The sequence below is a fragment of the Hyla sarda genome, chromosome 6 (genome assembly GCF_029499605.1).
Source record: "Hyla sarda isolate aHylSar1 chromosome 6, aHylSar1.hap1, whole genome shotgun sequence".
NCBI lineage: Eukaryota > Metazoa > Chordata > Amphibia > Anura > Hylidae > Hyla > Hyla sarda.
This window is the reverse complement of record NC_079194.1, coordinates 224,524,219-224,539,426: the sequence shown is the minus strand read 5'-3', so window position 1 is coordinate 224,539,426 and position 15,208 is coordinate 224,524,219. Positions and strand designations below refer to the sequence as shown.

Genomic DNA, 15,208 nt, shown 5'->3' with positions numbered 1-15,208 from the left:
TTTTGATACTGCTTGTCCGTTTCCTACTGTCATTCCTAAAAGATACTAAGGATACAGTTTACAAAATTAAATTAATGCAATGGAGCAAGGAAATGAAAAGGAGAGCACAACTATATAACTTCCACTTCAACACAAAGGATACATATGTGGATGCAGATTGAGGTCCCATGAAAAACTTGACACCTGCGGGGTGCATGTAATAAAGCTGCAGAAAATAGCAATAACACAAAAAGAACGATAGCATGCACTCACCGCAAGGAATGTGTCTAGGCCTCCGGAGGTCTGGTGTCCTGGGACAACATGAGACAGGTACCAAAGCGCTCAGAGGCCTCTGAGCGCTTCGGTACCTGTCTCATGTTGCCCAGGGAACCCGGAGCTCCGGACGCCTATACACATTCCTTGCGGTGAGTGCATGCTATCGTTCTTTTTGTGTTATAACAAAACTAAATGATTTTGGTTCTTTGAATGTCAGACGGGGAAGTAAAGTTAGTCTAGTTACAAAAATACTATGTTTACCTATGCTTGGTGGCTAGTGTCAAATTTCTTTGTCTTTCTTTTCCCCTGAAGTTCATTTTTTGAAGCCTACAAAATGAGTGTTGTCTTGGATCCTTCTCTGCTTGCTGTGCGGCCCAAGACAATACATCACAAGTCAGGTGCTGAAAGGGGGTTAGGCTGTTTTGTGTGAAACCAGCCCCCTGATGATGTTACCGTTGCACATGTTCGTGCATTCATCATCACACAGATCCACAGCTTGTTTGTCAGGTTGTGCTGTGCTGCAATGGGTTGTAGCAACTGATGTGTGGGAGGGAAGTGTTATGGGAGACGCAGGACATGGCCATTTACCACCAACACAAGCACAGAACCTTGGTAAGCATGTCCATTACTGTATGACACTTAATTACTAAAGTCACCTTATGTTGGATAACCCTTTTAATGAAATCACTGTTTCTAAACACATCCTTTTTAAAACAGTTGCACATTTTCTAAGCAAGAAAGGGGTACAACATCATTCTCACAATTATTTTGTATTATCATTTCTTATGTTTTCCAAGGTAGACTGCAGATACTTGGGTGGAAATTACCTGTGGGAGCACATATCACAGGGATACCAAAGTACAACTGCTACACAGTGTACAAAATCAGCCAAACAACCCCCAATATCTCAGCCAAAAAAATTAAATATTGGGGGTAACTGCAGTAAAACCAATATTTTTGTGTTTACCAGTGGAGTTGGGGTTCTCATTATAATAAATGGGTTGTCTCATCTCAGGCAAGTCCTTTTAACCCCTTAAGGACCCTTGATGTACGCGTACGTCATGACACCCTGGTACTTAAGGAGAATTCCGGCCCCCACCGCACACCGGGCGGTGATCGGACCGGGATGCCTGCTGAAATCATTCAGCAGGCATCCCGTGCAAAGGCCCAGGGGTGTCATCAGACCCCCCCATGTCGGCGATCGCGGCAAATCGCAAGTGAATTCACACTTGCGATTTGCGCGATTCCGGGTCATTACAGGTCTATGGTGACCCGGTGACCCGGAATAGAAGGGGGATTGTGGGTGTCCATGACACCCATAATCCCCCTAAAGGGATAGGAGTGAGGTGGCAGGGGTGCCACCCCTCCTATCCCTGCTATTGGTGGTCTAGACGCGACCACCAATAGCAGATCGGGGGCGGGGCAGAACGGAGAAACCCGACAGGGACCGGCGCCGAAGATCCACTTACCGATCCGGAGGCTGCGAGCGACGGAGATCGGCGGGCGGCGATGTCGTGCAGCTGGATCCTACGGAAGCCGGTGAGTTGCCTAGCGACATCTGGAGGGTACAGTATGAGACCACTAGATAGTTGTCTCTAACTGTAGCCCTCCAGATGTTGCAAAACTACAACTCCCAGCATGCCCAGACAGCTGTTTGGGCATGCTGGAATATGTAGTTTTGCAACAGCTGGAGGGCTACAGTTTGAGACCACTATCTAGTGGTCTCTAAACTGTATCCCTCCAGATCTTGCAAAACTCCTAGCATGCCCAAACAGCTGTTTGCTGTCCGGGCATGCTGGGATTTGTAGTTTTGCAACATCTGGAGGGTCACAGTTTGGAGATCACTTTGCAGTGGTCTCTAAAACTGTAGCCCTCCAGATGCTGCAAAACTGCAAATCCCAGCATGCCCAAACAGCTGTCTCGGCATGCTGGGAGTTGTAGTTGCGTACCTCCAGCTGGGAGTTGTAGTTTTTCAACAGCTGGAGGCACACTGGTTGAAAAATACTGAGCTAGGTAACAGAACCTAACTGAAGGTTTTCCAACCAGTGTGCCTCCAGCTGTTGCAAAACTACAACTCCCAGAATGCACAGTCTGTCAGTACATGCTGGGAGTTGTAGTTTTGAAACAGCTGGAGGTTTGCTCCCCCATGTGAACGTACAGGGTACATTCACAAGGGCACGTTTACAGTAAGTTTCTTGCTTCAAGTTTGGGCTGCGGCAAATTTTTCGCCGCAGCGCAAACTCCTAGCGGAAAACTCACTGTAACACACCAGTGCGAACGTACCCTAAAAACACTACACTAACACATAATAAAGGGTAAAACACTACAAATACACCCCCTTACACTGTCCCCCCCAATAAAATTAAAAACGTATTGAATGGCAGTGTTTCCAAAACGGAGCCTCCAGCTGTTGCAAAACAACAACTCCCAGCATTTCTGGACCAGGTATGCAGGGAGTTTAGCAACAGCTGGAGGCACCCTGTTTGGGAATCATGGGCGTAGAATACCCCTATGTCCACCCCTATGCAATCCCTAATTTAGTCCTCAAATGCGCATGGCGCTCTCTCACTTCGGAGCCCTGTCGTATTTCAAGGAAACAGTTTAGGGCCACATATGGGGTATCTCCGTACTCAGGAGAAATTGCACTACAAATTTTGCGGGGCTTTTTCTCAGAGTTATTAATGTTTAAAGTGAAAGTGGTCAGATGTGCAAAAAATGGCAGTGTCCTACAGTGAAAATTGGCTTGTTCCTTAAGGGTTAATAGAATAGAAGCTGCAGGTCTATTTCTTGAGAGACTCTGCAATTATGCAGCTGTCTTATTTACCCTGCAGCGGCCACTACAGGGGGAGTGTAGCATTACATGCAGACATTTAAATGGGCTTTCCGCTATCATGCATATATGGAAAGGCTGATCCTTTAGCCTACTCATTTTAGTACATTTTAACCACAGGTGTATATATTAATAAAATAAAGGTAAGTGTATTTTTTCTTATTCTGCACTGGTAGAGTAGAACTCTTTGTGTCTGTTCAGTGCTGGTTTTACATGTCGGTGGCTCACATTTGTTTTGACACTGATCTCGGGTGTCCTGTATACAGAAGTCTCTGCTCTGTTTTCATTCTGGCATCACCGCGGGGTGTGATTGAGTCTGGATTTATTGTAGACCTGCTATAATGGAAACTCGTGTATACATTCAGACATGCTTTACTCTCAGGACAAAATGCTCATAAATCACTATAGATTAAAGGATTTTTTTCTGTTTAATGTCAAATCTTTGGCATGGAAATCCAAAACAGTGGCCAAGGCTGGAGAACAATCTTACCAGTGAGAATCATCGGAGAGCACAATGAAGTCTGCAGTGACCGGACAAGGTTAAAAAAAAAAGTCATTTAGACTTATATTTAAAAAGTAATTGTGTAGTCTGGAAGTAGAACCTGCTTTGGAAGGGGACCATATAGGTACAATAAATAGATTTCTTTATTCTGGTGTTCAGAAATTCTGCCAAAAGAACTAGACAGATTATCTTCAGTATATCCCTGGAAAAGTACTTTTATTGGTAGCTTTGAAAACTAAAGGGCAAATCCCCCTGTTTTTGGTTTTTAACAGATCACAACTCCGGTGGAGGCCCTTCTTGGTAATGGTCAGGGCAATTAGAAAAGGGGTCTTTATTTTTGTCACTTCCCTTCACCCCCATACAGGAGCTGAGTATGAGTTTGGGCCTTTCTGAGTTACACCATGATACTGGAGGTCACATGTCAGGGGTATCTTGACATTTTTTGTTTTAGATTTCATTACCGCTGCTGTTTTTCACATCAAAGTTTTTCACACAATTTTTTCACACCTCCTCCTTTGTTTGCATGAACTATGCAAAGTATATGTTCTTGGATAAAGGGAATCTCCTGCCAGGACAGAATTCTTTAAAGTGTCCCTGTCATTAAAAAAACTATTTACATTCAACAGAGACGTGTCAAACTTTGCATTATATCAGTTTGCAGCAATCTCCTTCCAGATCACCTGGGAGCTTAATGCCCATTTTCATGAATGAGCATTCATTTAAAGGGATACTCCACTGGAAAAAAATTTTTTTTTAAATCAACTGATGATGACAAAGTTAAACAGATTTGTAAATAACTTAATAATAACATCTTAATCCTTCTAGTACTTATAGGCTTCTGTATGCTTCACAGGAAGTTCCTTTCCTTTTGAATGTCCTTACTGTCTGATCACAGTGCTCTCGGCTGACACCACTGTCCGTTTTATGAACTGTCCAGAGTAGGAGAAAATCCCCATAGCAGAGGTGTCAGCAGAGAGCACTGTGGTCAGACAGAAAGGAAATTCAAAAAGAAAAGAACTTCCTCTGGAGCATAAGTACTAGAAGGATTAAGATTTTTTTAATAGAAGTAATTTACAAATCTGCTTAACTTTCTGGCACCAGTTTATTTGAAAATAAAAAATAATAGTTTTCCAGCGGAGTACTCCTTTAATAGTTATCATAGATGTGCCTAGTCTGTCAGACCAGTGGTTCCTCTAATGACTGAAAGTGGTGGTCCTCATGACGTAACCTCATTTAGTGTTTAGGGTTCTTTCAATGTAGGTTTATAGATAGTCTAAGTTGTTCAGCGTGACATGTTTCTAGCTCTCACACTGTTGTAGGTGATATCTCATTGACAGCCTGTCACTCTTCTTCCACAGAGCAATCTTCGCTGTCTTGGATCTAATGAAACTAGATATGGCCAACTTTGCCATCAGCAGCATTCGTCCTCAGTTAATGCAGCAGTCTGTGGAGTATGAGAGAAAGAAATTCCAAGACTTAAGTGAAAAGCAACCAAGTAAGTCATTCCTCCCATCACCCTAATCTATCGTGCTTTCATGTGCTATATTCATATGTGTTTATCAGTGGGCACGGCCAAAAAACAATCTTGATACATTCTTACAGGAGTTGCCCAAGATTAGAAAGACATAGCGGTTTTTTTCCAGAAACAGTGTAATGCCTGGCCATGTGTTTGGTATTGCCATTCAGCTCCTTTGAAGTGAGTGGGATGGAGCTGCAATACCACACACAGCCTGTGAACAGATGTGGCACTGTTCTTGGAAGAAAACATGTTTTTCTGTACACCATCTTCAAAGGATGTTTAAGCAAATATGAATTAGGTAGGGCCTCTAGAATCTCATGATATTTTTGGGATTTTCATATTTTTTTCTTACAAAGCACTAAATTATTTTTTACAAAGTGACTGGTACTAAACACCCCTTGCCCCATGCCTATTAGGCAATACAGAGATATAGAGGGGGTCCCCTGTTTAGATTTCTGCTTTGGTTTCTTCTGGTAGACCTGGCCTGTCTACATAGTACAAAATCATCTGGCCCCATTTTCCCACAGAGCTCGCTGGAGGTCTCAGAAGTCAGGCCCCTGGTGATAAACTTAGTTAATTTGTCACAGAGATTTTATTTTTTTTACCGATCAGAGCCAGATACTGAAACATGTTTTGTTTTATTTTCTGTTTCTCTTTTCTATTTTGTATTTTTTTTGTACATTATTTTAGGCAGCCATTTTGCCCGAGTTTTTAACAGTATTTAAAGATTTGCTATAAAGCAAGCTCCATTGACATAGACATAATACTCTGCTTAATTAACATGAATGGGAAAAGTTTCTGGGCATGCTTTGTAACCTTTAGGGTCTATTCACACGTACATTATTCTTCACAGATTTGATGCACATGATAAGAAGCTGTGTTCAGTCATTGAGTTTAAATTGAAATCTGCAGCAGAAAATCCTGCACATCAAATCTGCACAGAATACTGTACGTGTGAAGAGACCCTTAAAGAGGTCATTCCACAGAGGGGGGTAGGCTGAGCTGTGTTCATCATCTATTGTCTTATCTATATACTGGTGTCATCTTTCACGGTACTTCTGTCAGTTATGAAAGGAAGAACACTGCTGGTAAGTGTCTACAGAACAAGAAATCTCAGCTTAGTGGTTAGAATGAAAACTGCAAAATTTCAGGCTTATTTTACATTACAGATAGTAAGATAAAAAAAATATCCACATTCCCTTTAATTTAAAAAGAGGTTGTATCAAAGAAGGTGCAGTACAGTCATAGAAACTTGGTGCAGTATTGTCTGATGTGCAACTAGTTGGGATGGGATTGTTTAGTAAGGACAGGGCTGCACCTAGCATTTGTATCTGGAGTGCTTACATTTCTAGGGTATTCCTTCTTTATGAGGATTGTTATATAGTAACTTTTGTTTTATTTCATCCAGACTCTTTAGAATTGGCCACAAATTGGCTTCAGGAATCTGCTAATGATTTTTTGGCTAAGGACTCTGCTGCAGCTTCTTCCAGCTCTCTGTCTCCCAGCTCTGTATTAAACTATGCCTACATCAGACTTCTCACATGGGACCATGAACATAAACTATTTCCAGAGGTATGAATCATTAATCTTATAGTCTGGTGTGTGAGGCAGCCACTAATGGCAACTAACTCTGCAGTTCCAGTATATCCCGGTCACATTAAATGGGCACTGTCAGATCCAAAAACGTATATGTTTGTTACTGGTGAAAATTAGACCTTTTGTAATATGGTTGTGTACATTTTTTTAAAATATTTAATAAAGAAATTGGCTCCTGAAAGTACCATCACTAGGGGGTCCCTATACCTACTGGGACACTAACCAGTCCTGCAGCAGCATCAGGCTTGTCCATGAGTTATGGACAAGAGAGGACACATGGACAAGGCTGCATGAGCAGACACACCAATCACCTCCCACCACCACTAGGGAGGGACACGCCACCTCCCACCACCACTAGGGAGGGACACTCCCCCTTCCACCACACACCAATCACCTCCCACCACCACAAGGGAGGGACACGCCCCCTTCCACCACACACCAATTACCTCCCACCACCACAAGGGAGGGACACGCCCCCTTCCACCACACACCAATTACCTCCCACCACCACAAGGTAGGGACACACCCCCTTCCCCTGAGAGGATTTCTAACACTGTGGGCTCATGTAAATAAATATAGGTGATAGAGGCATAAAAATAGATGTACATGGTCAGGATTAGCTACTGAGTAACTTATTTTTTATGGGATCTGAGTAATTTATGTTTTGTGGGATCTGACAGGTGTTTGCTTTAAGGGTGTATTCAGATGTACAGTATCCTGCACATCTGCAGCATCAAATATGTGCAGGATACTATACGTGTGAATACACCCTGAATGAGTATTCCAGCATTATGTATAAAATAATAAGCTGCTGCTCCTCCTTCCGATCCCCATCTTTTGACGAGAGCTCGGTGCAAGACCTACCAGCTTATTCAATAACTGGCTAAGACAGGATACCACTGTGGTTGAGCGCTCGTCTTGGAAGCAGGAACATGAGAGAAGATTGGGGGACCAGAGGGAACCAACAGAAGCTGCGGGGGACTAGTGGTACGCAGCAGCATTTTATTTTATTTACAGAAAGCTTGGATACCTCTTTAAAGATGTATTCCCATCTCATATAGTGAGGAGATATCATTAGGATATATGCCACAGGTTTATAATCAGTAGTAAGCCTAGAGAAGCAGAATTGCTGGCACATACGGAACTAAGCAGCCACTAGGACGTGTAGCGACACACAAGACGAGACTGACGTGTAGACTGTAGCGGAGGTGCGAAGCCAGACAAGAAGCATGAAGGGTAAACAAAAAACAAGTAGAAGCCGCACTCACCATCCAGGTCTTTATTATAATTCAGTCATGATAGCCGTGGTACAGGCGGGGGAGCTGGGTGGAGGACGGGGACCCGTCCTCCACCCAGCTCCCCCGCCTGTACCACCGCTAACATGACGGGATTATAATAAAGACCTAGATGGTGAGTGCGGCTTCTACTTGTTTTTTGTTTACAGTCTATAATCAGTGGTGGTCCGATCTCTGGAACCTCCATCTATTCTCTGCTGTGCGTGTAAGGACCGCCATCAAATCATTAAAAGTTGGTATATCCTAACAAAATGCCATCACTTCATAAAGAAGAAATACCAATTTAATGGCGATTGACTTCATACAATGGTGTAACAGGATCCTGCCTTCTTGAAATCAGTGAGAGATGAAGCAGTCAGACCACCACTGATTCGTGACATATGTTTATTTGTATGTCGTAAAGTGTCACTGGGTACTCTGATGACATTTTTTTAATTCTTCCTTTATGCCAGGGCTGCCAAAAAAAAGAAAAAAACATTTACTTACCTCCTGCTGCTCCCACTGGTATCACTGTCCCATCCTCCACTGCTATTCCCCTTCCTGCTTCTGGGGCTCGACACGTCATACTGCTGCTCAGTGAATTACTTGCCACAGAGATGTCCTGCAGTGTGATGTATAAAGCCCAGACACTAGAAAAAAAGATCTGGGCCGGGCATAATACATCACATTGCCTCTCAGCCTATCACTGACCGAGGCGGGACATTGATGCCGGTGATTTAATGGCAAATGTGATAGTTGACTCCGCACATTTCAGTGTTTCACATAGGCTGCTTGATTGGCTGATATGCGCACACCCGCCCTGAAAGGCCAATCAAGTAGCCTATGTATAACACTGAAATGTGCTTAGTCAACTATCACATTTGCCATTAAATCTCAGAATATTTTATTACACCGGCAGCAATCAGCTGAGTGGTAGTATGATGTGTCGAGTCCCCAGAAGCAGGAAGAAGATTGCATTGGAGGATGGGACAGCAATACCTGTGGCACTGGGGGAGCAGCCGGAGAGAAGTTAAAGCACAACTGTCATGAGATTTTAGCCCCCCAGACTACTACAATGTTGTTACAGATGTCCATAACATAAGTGTAATCATACCTTTATGGGTTTTCCTCCTTCTTTTATAACTTATAAAATACATTTGTCCAGCGGTCTGGCACAGTCGGATAGGCGTTGCTTGGGGTTCGCAAAGCCCCGCAGCTGCCACTCCTATCCTCTCCTTCCAGCGATGGGATCGCTGTGTAGTAAGACACAGCGCATGCGCCCCTCCTGATGTCCGCGCGCCACCGCCCTGCATTGACAGAGCGGGAGTACGCTCCCCCTGCTTATGCGCTCACTGTACAGGTGCAGTACTAGAGGAAGGGAGGGGTGCATGCGCTGCGTCTTACTACACAGCGATCCCAGTGCTGAAAGAAGAGGATAGGCGTAGCAGCTGCGGGGCTTTGCGAACCCCAAGCCACGCCTATCTGACTGTGCCAGACCGCTCGACAAATGTAGTTATAAAGTTATAAAAGCGATAAAAGGTATGGTTACACTTATGTTATGGACATCTGTAACAACATAGTAGTAGTCTGTAGGGCTAAAATCTCATGACAGTTGCGCTTTAAGGTTTATTTATTTTTTTTTATGTTGTGGTAGTCCGGGCATAATGAAAGAATAAGAAATTTTGCAGATGTACCCTGGTGGAAAACTTTATTTTTTTTTTTTTCTTTTAAATCAACTGTTGCCAGAAAGTTAAACAGATTCGTAAATGACTTCTATTAAAATCTTTACCCTTCCAGTACTTATTAGCAGCTGTATGCTACAGAGGAAATTAATTTATTTTTGAATTTCTTTTTTGTCTTGTCCACAGTGCTCTCTGCTGATGCCTAATGCCCGTATCAGGAACTGTCCAGAGCAGGAGAAAAACCCCATAGCAAACCTATGCTGCTCTGGACAGTTCCTGACATGGACAGAGGTGTCAGCAGAGAGCTCTGTGGACAAGACAAAAAATTAATTAAAAAAGAAAAGAATTTCCTCTGTAGCATACAGCTGCTAATAAGTACTGGAAGGGTAAAGATTTTTTAATAGAAGTCATTTACAAATCTGTTTAACTTTCTGGCACCAGTTAATTAAAAAAAAAAAAAAGTTTTCCACTGAAGTACTTCTTTTAAGTGAATATTTGGGGGGAAAACTTCTTTCATTCTAAAAAAAAAAAAAAAAATTTGTTTTCACACTATTATTGATATTTGTGCACTTTCTTTGTTTACTCCAGACTCTGGTAATGGACCAGATACGCTTTCAAGAGATGAAGCTGGAAGTGTCGCAGCTCACATTACTAGGCACTTTACTCCTGATAATACAGAATTCAGCTTCCCCTGGCATCACCAGTCACACTGCTTTTATGGACAGAATGAAGAGTCTTCTTAAACTATTGTTGGAGGGGGTGGGAACCCTGTAAGTACATTGAAAAAATTATTGCATTAGGAGATTAGAAGAAACTTCCCTCAGTGCAGATCCTGTATGCTGTAACCCAGCTTTGGGCCTTTGCTTAAAGGGGTTATCCAGAAAAAAAACTTTTTTTATATATATCAACTGGCTCCAAAAAGTTAAACAGATTTGTAAAATACTTCTATTAAAAAATCTTAATCCTTTCAGTACTTATGAGCTGCTAAAACTGAGTTGTTCTTTTCTGTCTAAGTGCTCTCTGATGACACCTGTCTCGGGAACTGTCCAGAGTAGAAGCAAATCCCCATAGCAAACCTCTTCTACTCTGTGCAGTTCCCGAGACAAGCAGAGATGTCAGCAGAGAGCACTGTTGCCAAACAGAAAAGAAGAACTCAACTTCAGCAGCTGATAATTATTGGAATGATTATGATTTTTTAATAGAAGTAATTTACAAATCTGTTTAACTTTCTTTCAGTTGATAAAAAAAAAAAAGTTTTTTTCCTGGAATATTCCTTAAGGACACAGGGTTTTTCCTTTTTTGCATTTTAATTTTTTCCTCATCACCTTCTAAAAATAACGCTTTCAATTTTGCACAGAAAATTCCATATGATGGCTTATTTCTTGCACCACCAATTCTACTTTGCAGTGACATTAGTCATTTCACCCAAAAATTCACGGCGAAATGGAAAAAAAATTCATTGTGCGACAAAATTGAAGAAAAAATTTAATTTTGTAACTTTTGGGGGTTTCCGTTTCTACGCAGTGCATTTTTCGGTAAAAATAACACCTGATCTTTATTCTGTAGGTCCATACAATTAAAATGATACCCCACTTATATAGGTTTGATTTTGTCGTACTTCAGAAAAAAATCATAACTACATGCAGGAAAATGTATATGTTAAAAATTCTCATCTTCTAACCCCTATAACTTTTTTATTTTTCTGCATACGGGCCGGTATGAGGGCTAATTTTTTGTGCCGTGTTCTGAAGTTTTTAACAGTACCATTTTTGTATTGATTGGACTTTTTGATGACTTATTCATTTTTTCATGATATAAAAAGTGACCAAAAATACACAATTTTGGACTATGGAATTTTCTTGCGCGCACGCCATTGACCGTGCGATTTAATGAACAATATATTTTTATAGTTCGGACATTTCCGCACGCGGCGATACCACATAAGTTTATTTTTATTTACACAGTTTTTTTTTTTTAATGGGTAAAGGGGGGTGATTCAAACTTTTATTGGGGAAGAGGTTAAATGACCTTTAACTTTTTTTTTTTTCACTTTTTTTTTTTGCAGTGTTATAACTCCCATAGGGACCTATAACACTGCACACACTGATCTCCTATCCTGATCCCTGCAAAGCCATAGCTTTGCACGGATCAGTGAGATAGGGGCTTGATTGCTCAAGCCTGTAGCTCAGGCTTGGAGCAATCAATGACGATCGGACGCCGCGGAGACAGGTAAGGAGACCTCCGCCTGCTTCCCAGCTGATCGGAACATCGCGATTTTAGCGCGATGTCCCGATCAGCCCGACTGTGCTGCCAGGAAGCGTTTACTTTCGCTTTCAGACACGGCGGTCAACTTTGATCGCCGCGTCTGAAGGGTTAACAGCACGCGGCACAACGATCGATGCCGCGCGCTGTTAGCCCAGGGTCCCGGCTATGATTAGCAGCCAGGACCTACCCGGTGTGATACGGGATCACGGCGTGACCCTGTTTTAAACACCGGGACCGGGCCTAGGGCGTACAGGTACGCCCTACGTCCTTAAGGAGTTAAATGAGGAACTCCATCCCTAGATATGTTATCTCCTATCCAAAGGATAGTGGATAACATGTCTGATTGGGGGGGTCCGGATGCTGTTGCTTCCATGTTAGTGACATCACGCCACCCCCCCTCCATTATCCTGTCCCAGTGAGGAATGATAACGCCACGAATAATGGTCCCTGACAACTGATGGTAAAGGAAACGCGTAGGACCTTCTACGGATACATAACTGGGTTTTATGAAAATGGTCTAGGTGTGACTAATGAACAGTGCAATATAAGGTCTATGTGTGACTAAGAAGCAGTGCAATGTATTGTGCAATATGAACGCTGTGTGACCAGGGAACAGTGCAATACCAGGCGCAGCATCCATTTTGCATTTAACGTCTGCAGTCTGATGCTAGTGCAATATGAAACAAGCCATGAAATGATATAATACAATGAATATCTACTGAAGAAAATTGCCTACAATACTGTTACTTTGTGCAAACACACCTAAGACTGTGAAGATAAGAATTGCCATTTACCTGTATTTGCAAATTTATGTTGAGTGTGTGGACTGGCACTGACCTATAGTGCATGTGACTGAGAATTGTGCTAGCAATTGAGGATTATTATACGTTGGCATTAGAGAAAGTGATCTGAACGGTCCTCTGCACTTAAATTGTGGTAATGGTGGCAACCCGTTTGTAATAAGGAGATATTTTTTTGTACTAGGAGGAGCTGACACTAGGAAAAAAAAGTTGTCTCCTCCCTAGCAGGATATACCCGCCCACCTGCAGTGAGGTAATCAGTTTTGTCACAAAGCAGTAGGAGAAGCCAATAAAGAAATATGTCCGAAGGACCCTAGAAGGGAATCCCGGAAAAAAAAAACAAGAAATGGAAAAAAAGAGACCGGAAAAAAGATGAAGAAATGGGTGGGTGCGGTGTCCCCTAATGAAGGTTACGAGAAAGAGATTTTATGGTGAGTACAAAAAAAATCTCCTTTTCTCTATCGCTTTTCATTGGGGGACACCTTACTGATGGGATGTACCAAAGCAGTCCCCTAGGGTGGGGAAAAACAACCACCAGAGAAAAGGAATCAGTCCAGAGACTGAACTCACGTGTCCACAAGGCCTGCGGACGAGCCCCCTGGGCGGAGACACGCTAGGCCCAGAAATTGAGCTCCTGGAAAATCCCCTGTCCATGGAGATGGATTGGATGCCAAGGAAGAGGCCGTCCTCTGTAGAGACCCAAGACACCCGGGTCATAGAGAGAGACAAGAAAAGGTTGACCAGGAAGCCAGATGGTCCGAAACCATCCCAGAAGCAGAGAAGAAACAACTCCCAGGAACCTCTGCAGGGAGATCAGGGTACGCCTGAGCAGAAGATGAGCACAGGAGGTGGAGACCAAAAACCACAGGAAAAAAAGAAAGATGGAATTCTGCTCTGGAGAGGTCTGGTGCAAGAGAACAAACACCTGAACAGCTGCGGACCCCAAAAAACAAAAAAAAAACCTTGTCCCAGGGGCCCACCATGAGCACCCAGAAGGTGACAATAGCCTTACCGGAGTAAGGCGGTTGACCTGAACGCCCTCCAACTCGGGAGGACATGAACCCAGAAGGAAGAAAGGAGCAGAGCACCCAGAAAAGGGGTGGCTTCCTGGATACTGGAGAAACCGACAAGTAAACTGGGGATGTCAGTCACCTGGAAGATGAATCCCTGAAGAGCAAGGAAAACAGACGTCCGCGAAAACTCTCCTGACGACAAATTTCCATGTAAGAACATGAAGAAGTGAAGGAGTGCAGTATAGAAAAAAAAACGCCCCGCCTAATGGGATCGTGGAGGAGTCTGGGCCGGTTCACTACACATGCCCAAGACCTGAACCATCACAAAGGCCCAAAGAACCAGAAGAGCAGTCTGAAAAGAAGGCACGCCACAGCATCCTAGGACAGAGTCCAAGCCAAGAAGACCAACCAGTTGTAGACCCCAGTGGTCCGACCAGACCACTCTGAAGAAACAACCCACCAGAACGAGAACGGAGGGGGAAACGAATGAGAACCCAGCTGGGACTCCCAGGGTCTGGGCACAGGAAGGATTACTCCAGTAGACTTTGGTGTCAGTGCAGGACAACTGACAGACAAAAAGGAAAGGAAGAACACACCCTTCCAGGGAGATTGCACAAACTCCTCCAACAGAGGAGAGAGCCAGGGTGGCGTGAGCAACTTAGATAACCAAAAAGCAGAAAGAGAGCCAGGCTGCAAAGTGGACAGTAAGCACACAAGCCTAGACAGAAAAAAAGGCTTTGTAGAATGCTCTCAGCAAAAAACTAGGGCCCCGCCAGATACCCCACCTATATAGTGGGAACAGCGAGATGGCAACAAGATAGTTCCTCTAGAGGAGGGAAAACAAGGGTGGTTGAAAAGAAAACTCAAATACAGACCCATGATCCCCGCATCCCCTGTGGAAAGGGGATTGGCAAAGAGCGGCAGGCACAGTAGGAGTAGGGAAATTCTGTCCCACAGCCATGGACAAGTACTGGGTGGACGGAGCCCCAGCGGCAACCAATCGCTGTCTCGAGGAGCCACCTTGTGTCCCCAGAGGGATCAGAATCCTGTAGAGTGGAGCTGGGCAAAAAAAATACAAGACGTGTTGAGAACCATTCCAGACCGTGACGAAGGCAACCGAGTAGGTGCCCGAGCCACCCCAGACAGAAAACCCCGGAAAAACACCTGGAGGCATAATGAGGGGCTGAACTGACTGTCTCCCCAGCAGGCCCCATGCCAGAACAGAAGTGCTCAACCGCTGCAGAACTGCGGAAACAAAATCACAGGAAGCCCCGAGGCTAACCCCACTGAACAAAAGGAAAGGTGGGCTCTACACCTACAGAGCGGTCTTAGCATATGTAGAGACACAGACATGGGTACCTAACGATAGTAGTGGGATAGTACCAAGACTGCCAACACGAAAGAAACTGCAGACATCCAAATGATCAGCAGAAAGGGATGTATGCCTCTAGCAGACCAACATTGCAACCTTA

General features: G+C 43.6%; 1 protein-coding gene across 2 annotated transcripts in view; it reads left to right on the top strand.

Annotated features, from left to right (window-relative positions):
- The window catches only part of TCP11L1 (t-complex 11 like 1), a 73,976-nt gene that overhangs the window by 48,238 nt on the left and 10,530 nt on the right, over positions 1 to 15,208 (top strand). For both annotated transcript variants that reach the window (XM_056526607.1, XM_056526606.1), the window contains exons 6-8: positions 4,946 to 5,082; positions 6,515 to 6,678; positions 10,247 to 10,428. In XM_056526607.1, coding sequence (XP_056382582.1) covers positions 4,946 to 5,082; positions 6,515 to 6,678; positions 10,247 to 10,428 — 483 coding nt within the window. The remainder of the gene's footprint in view (positions 1 to 4,945; positions 5,083 to 6,514; positions 6,679 to 10,246; positions 10,429 to 15,208) is intronic.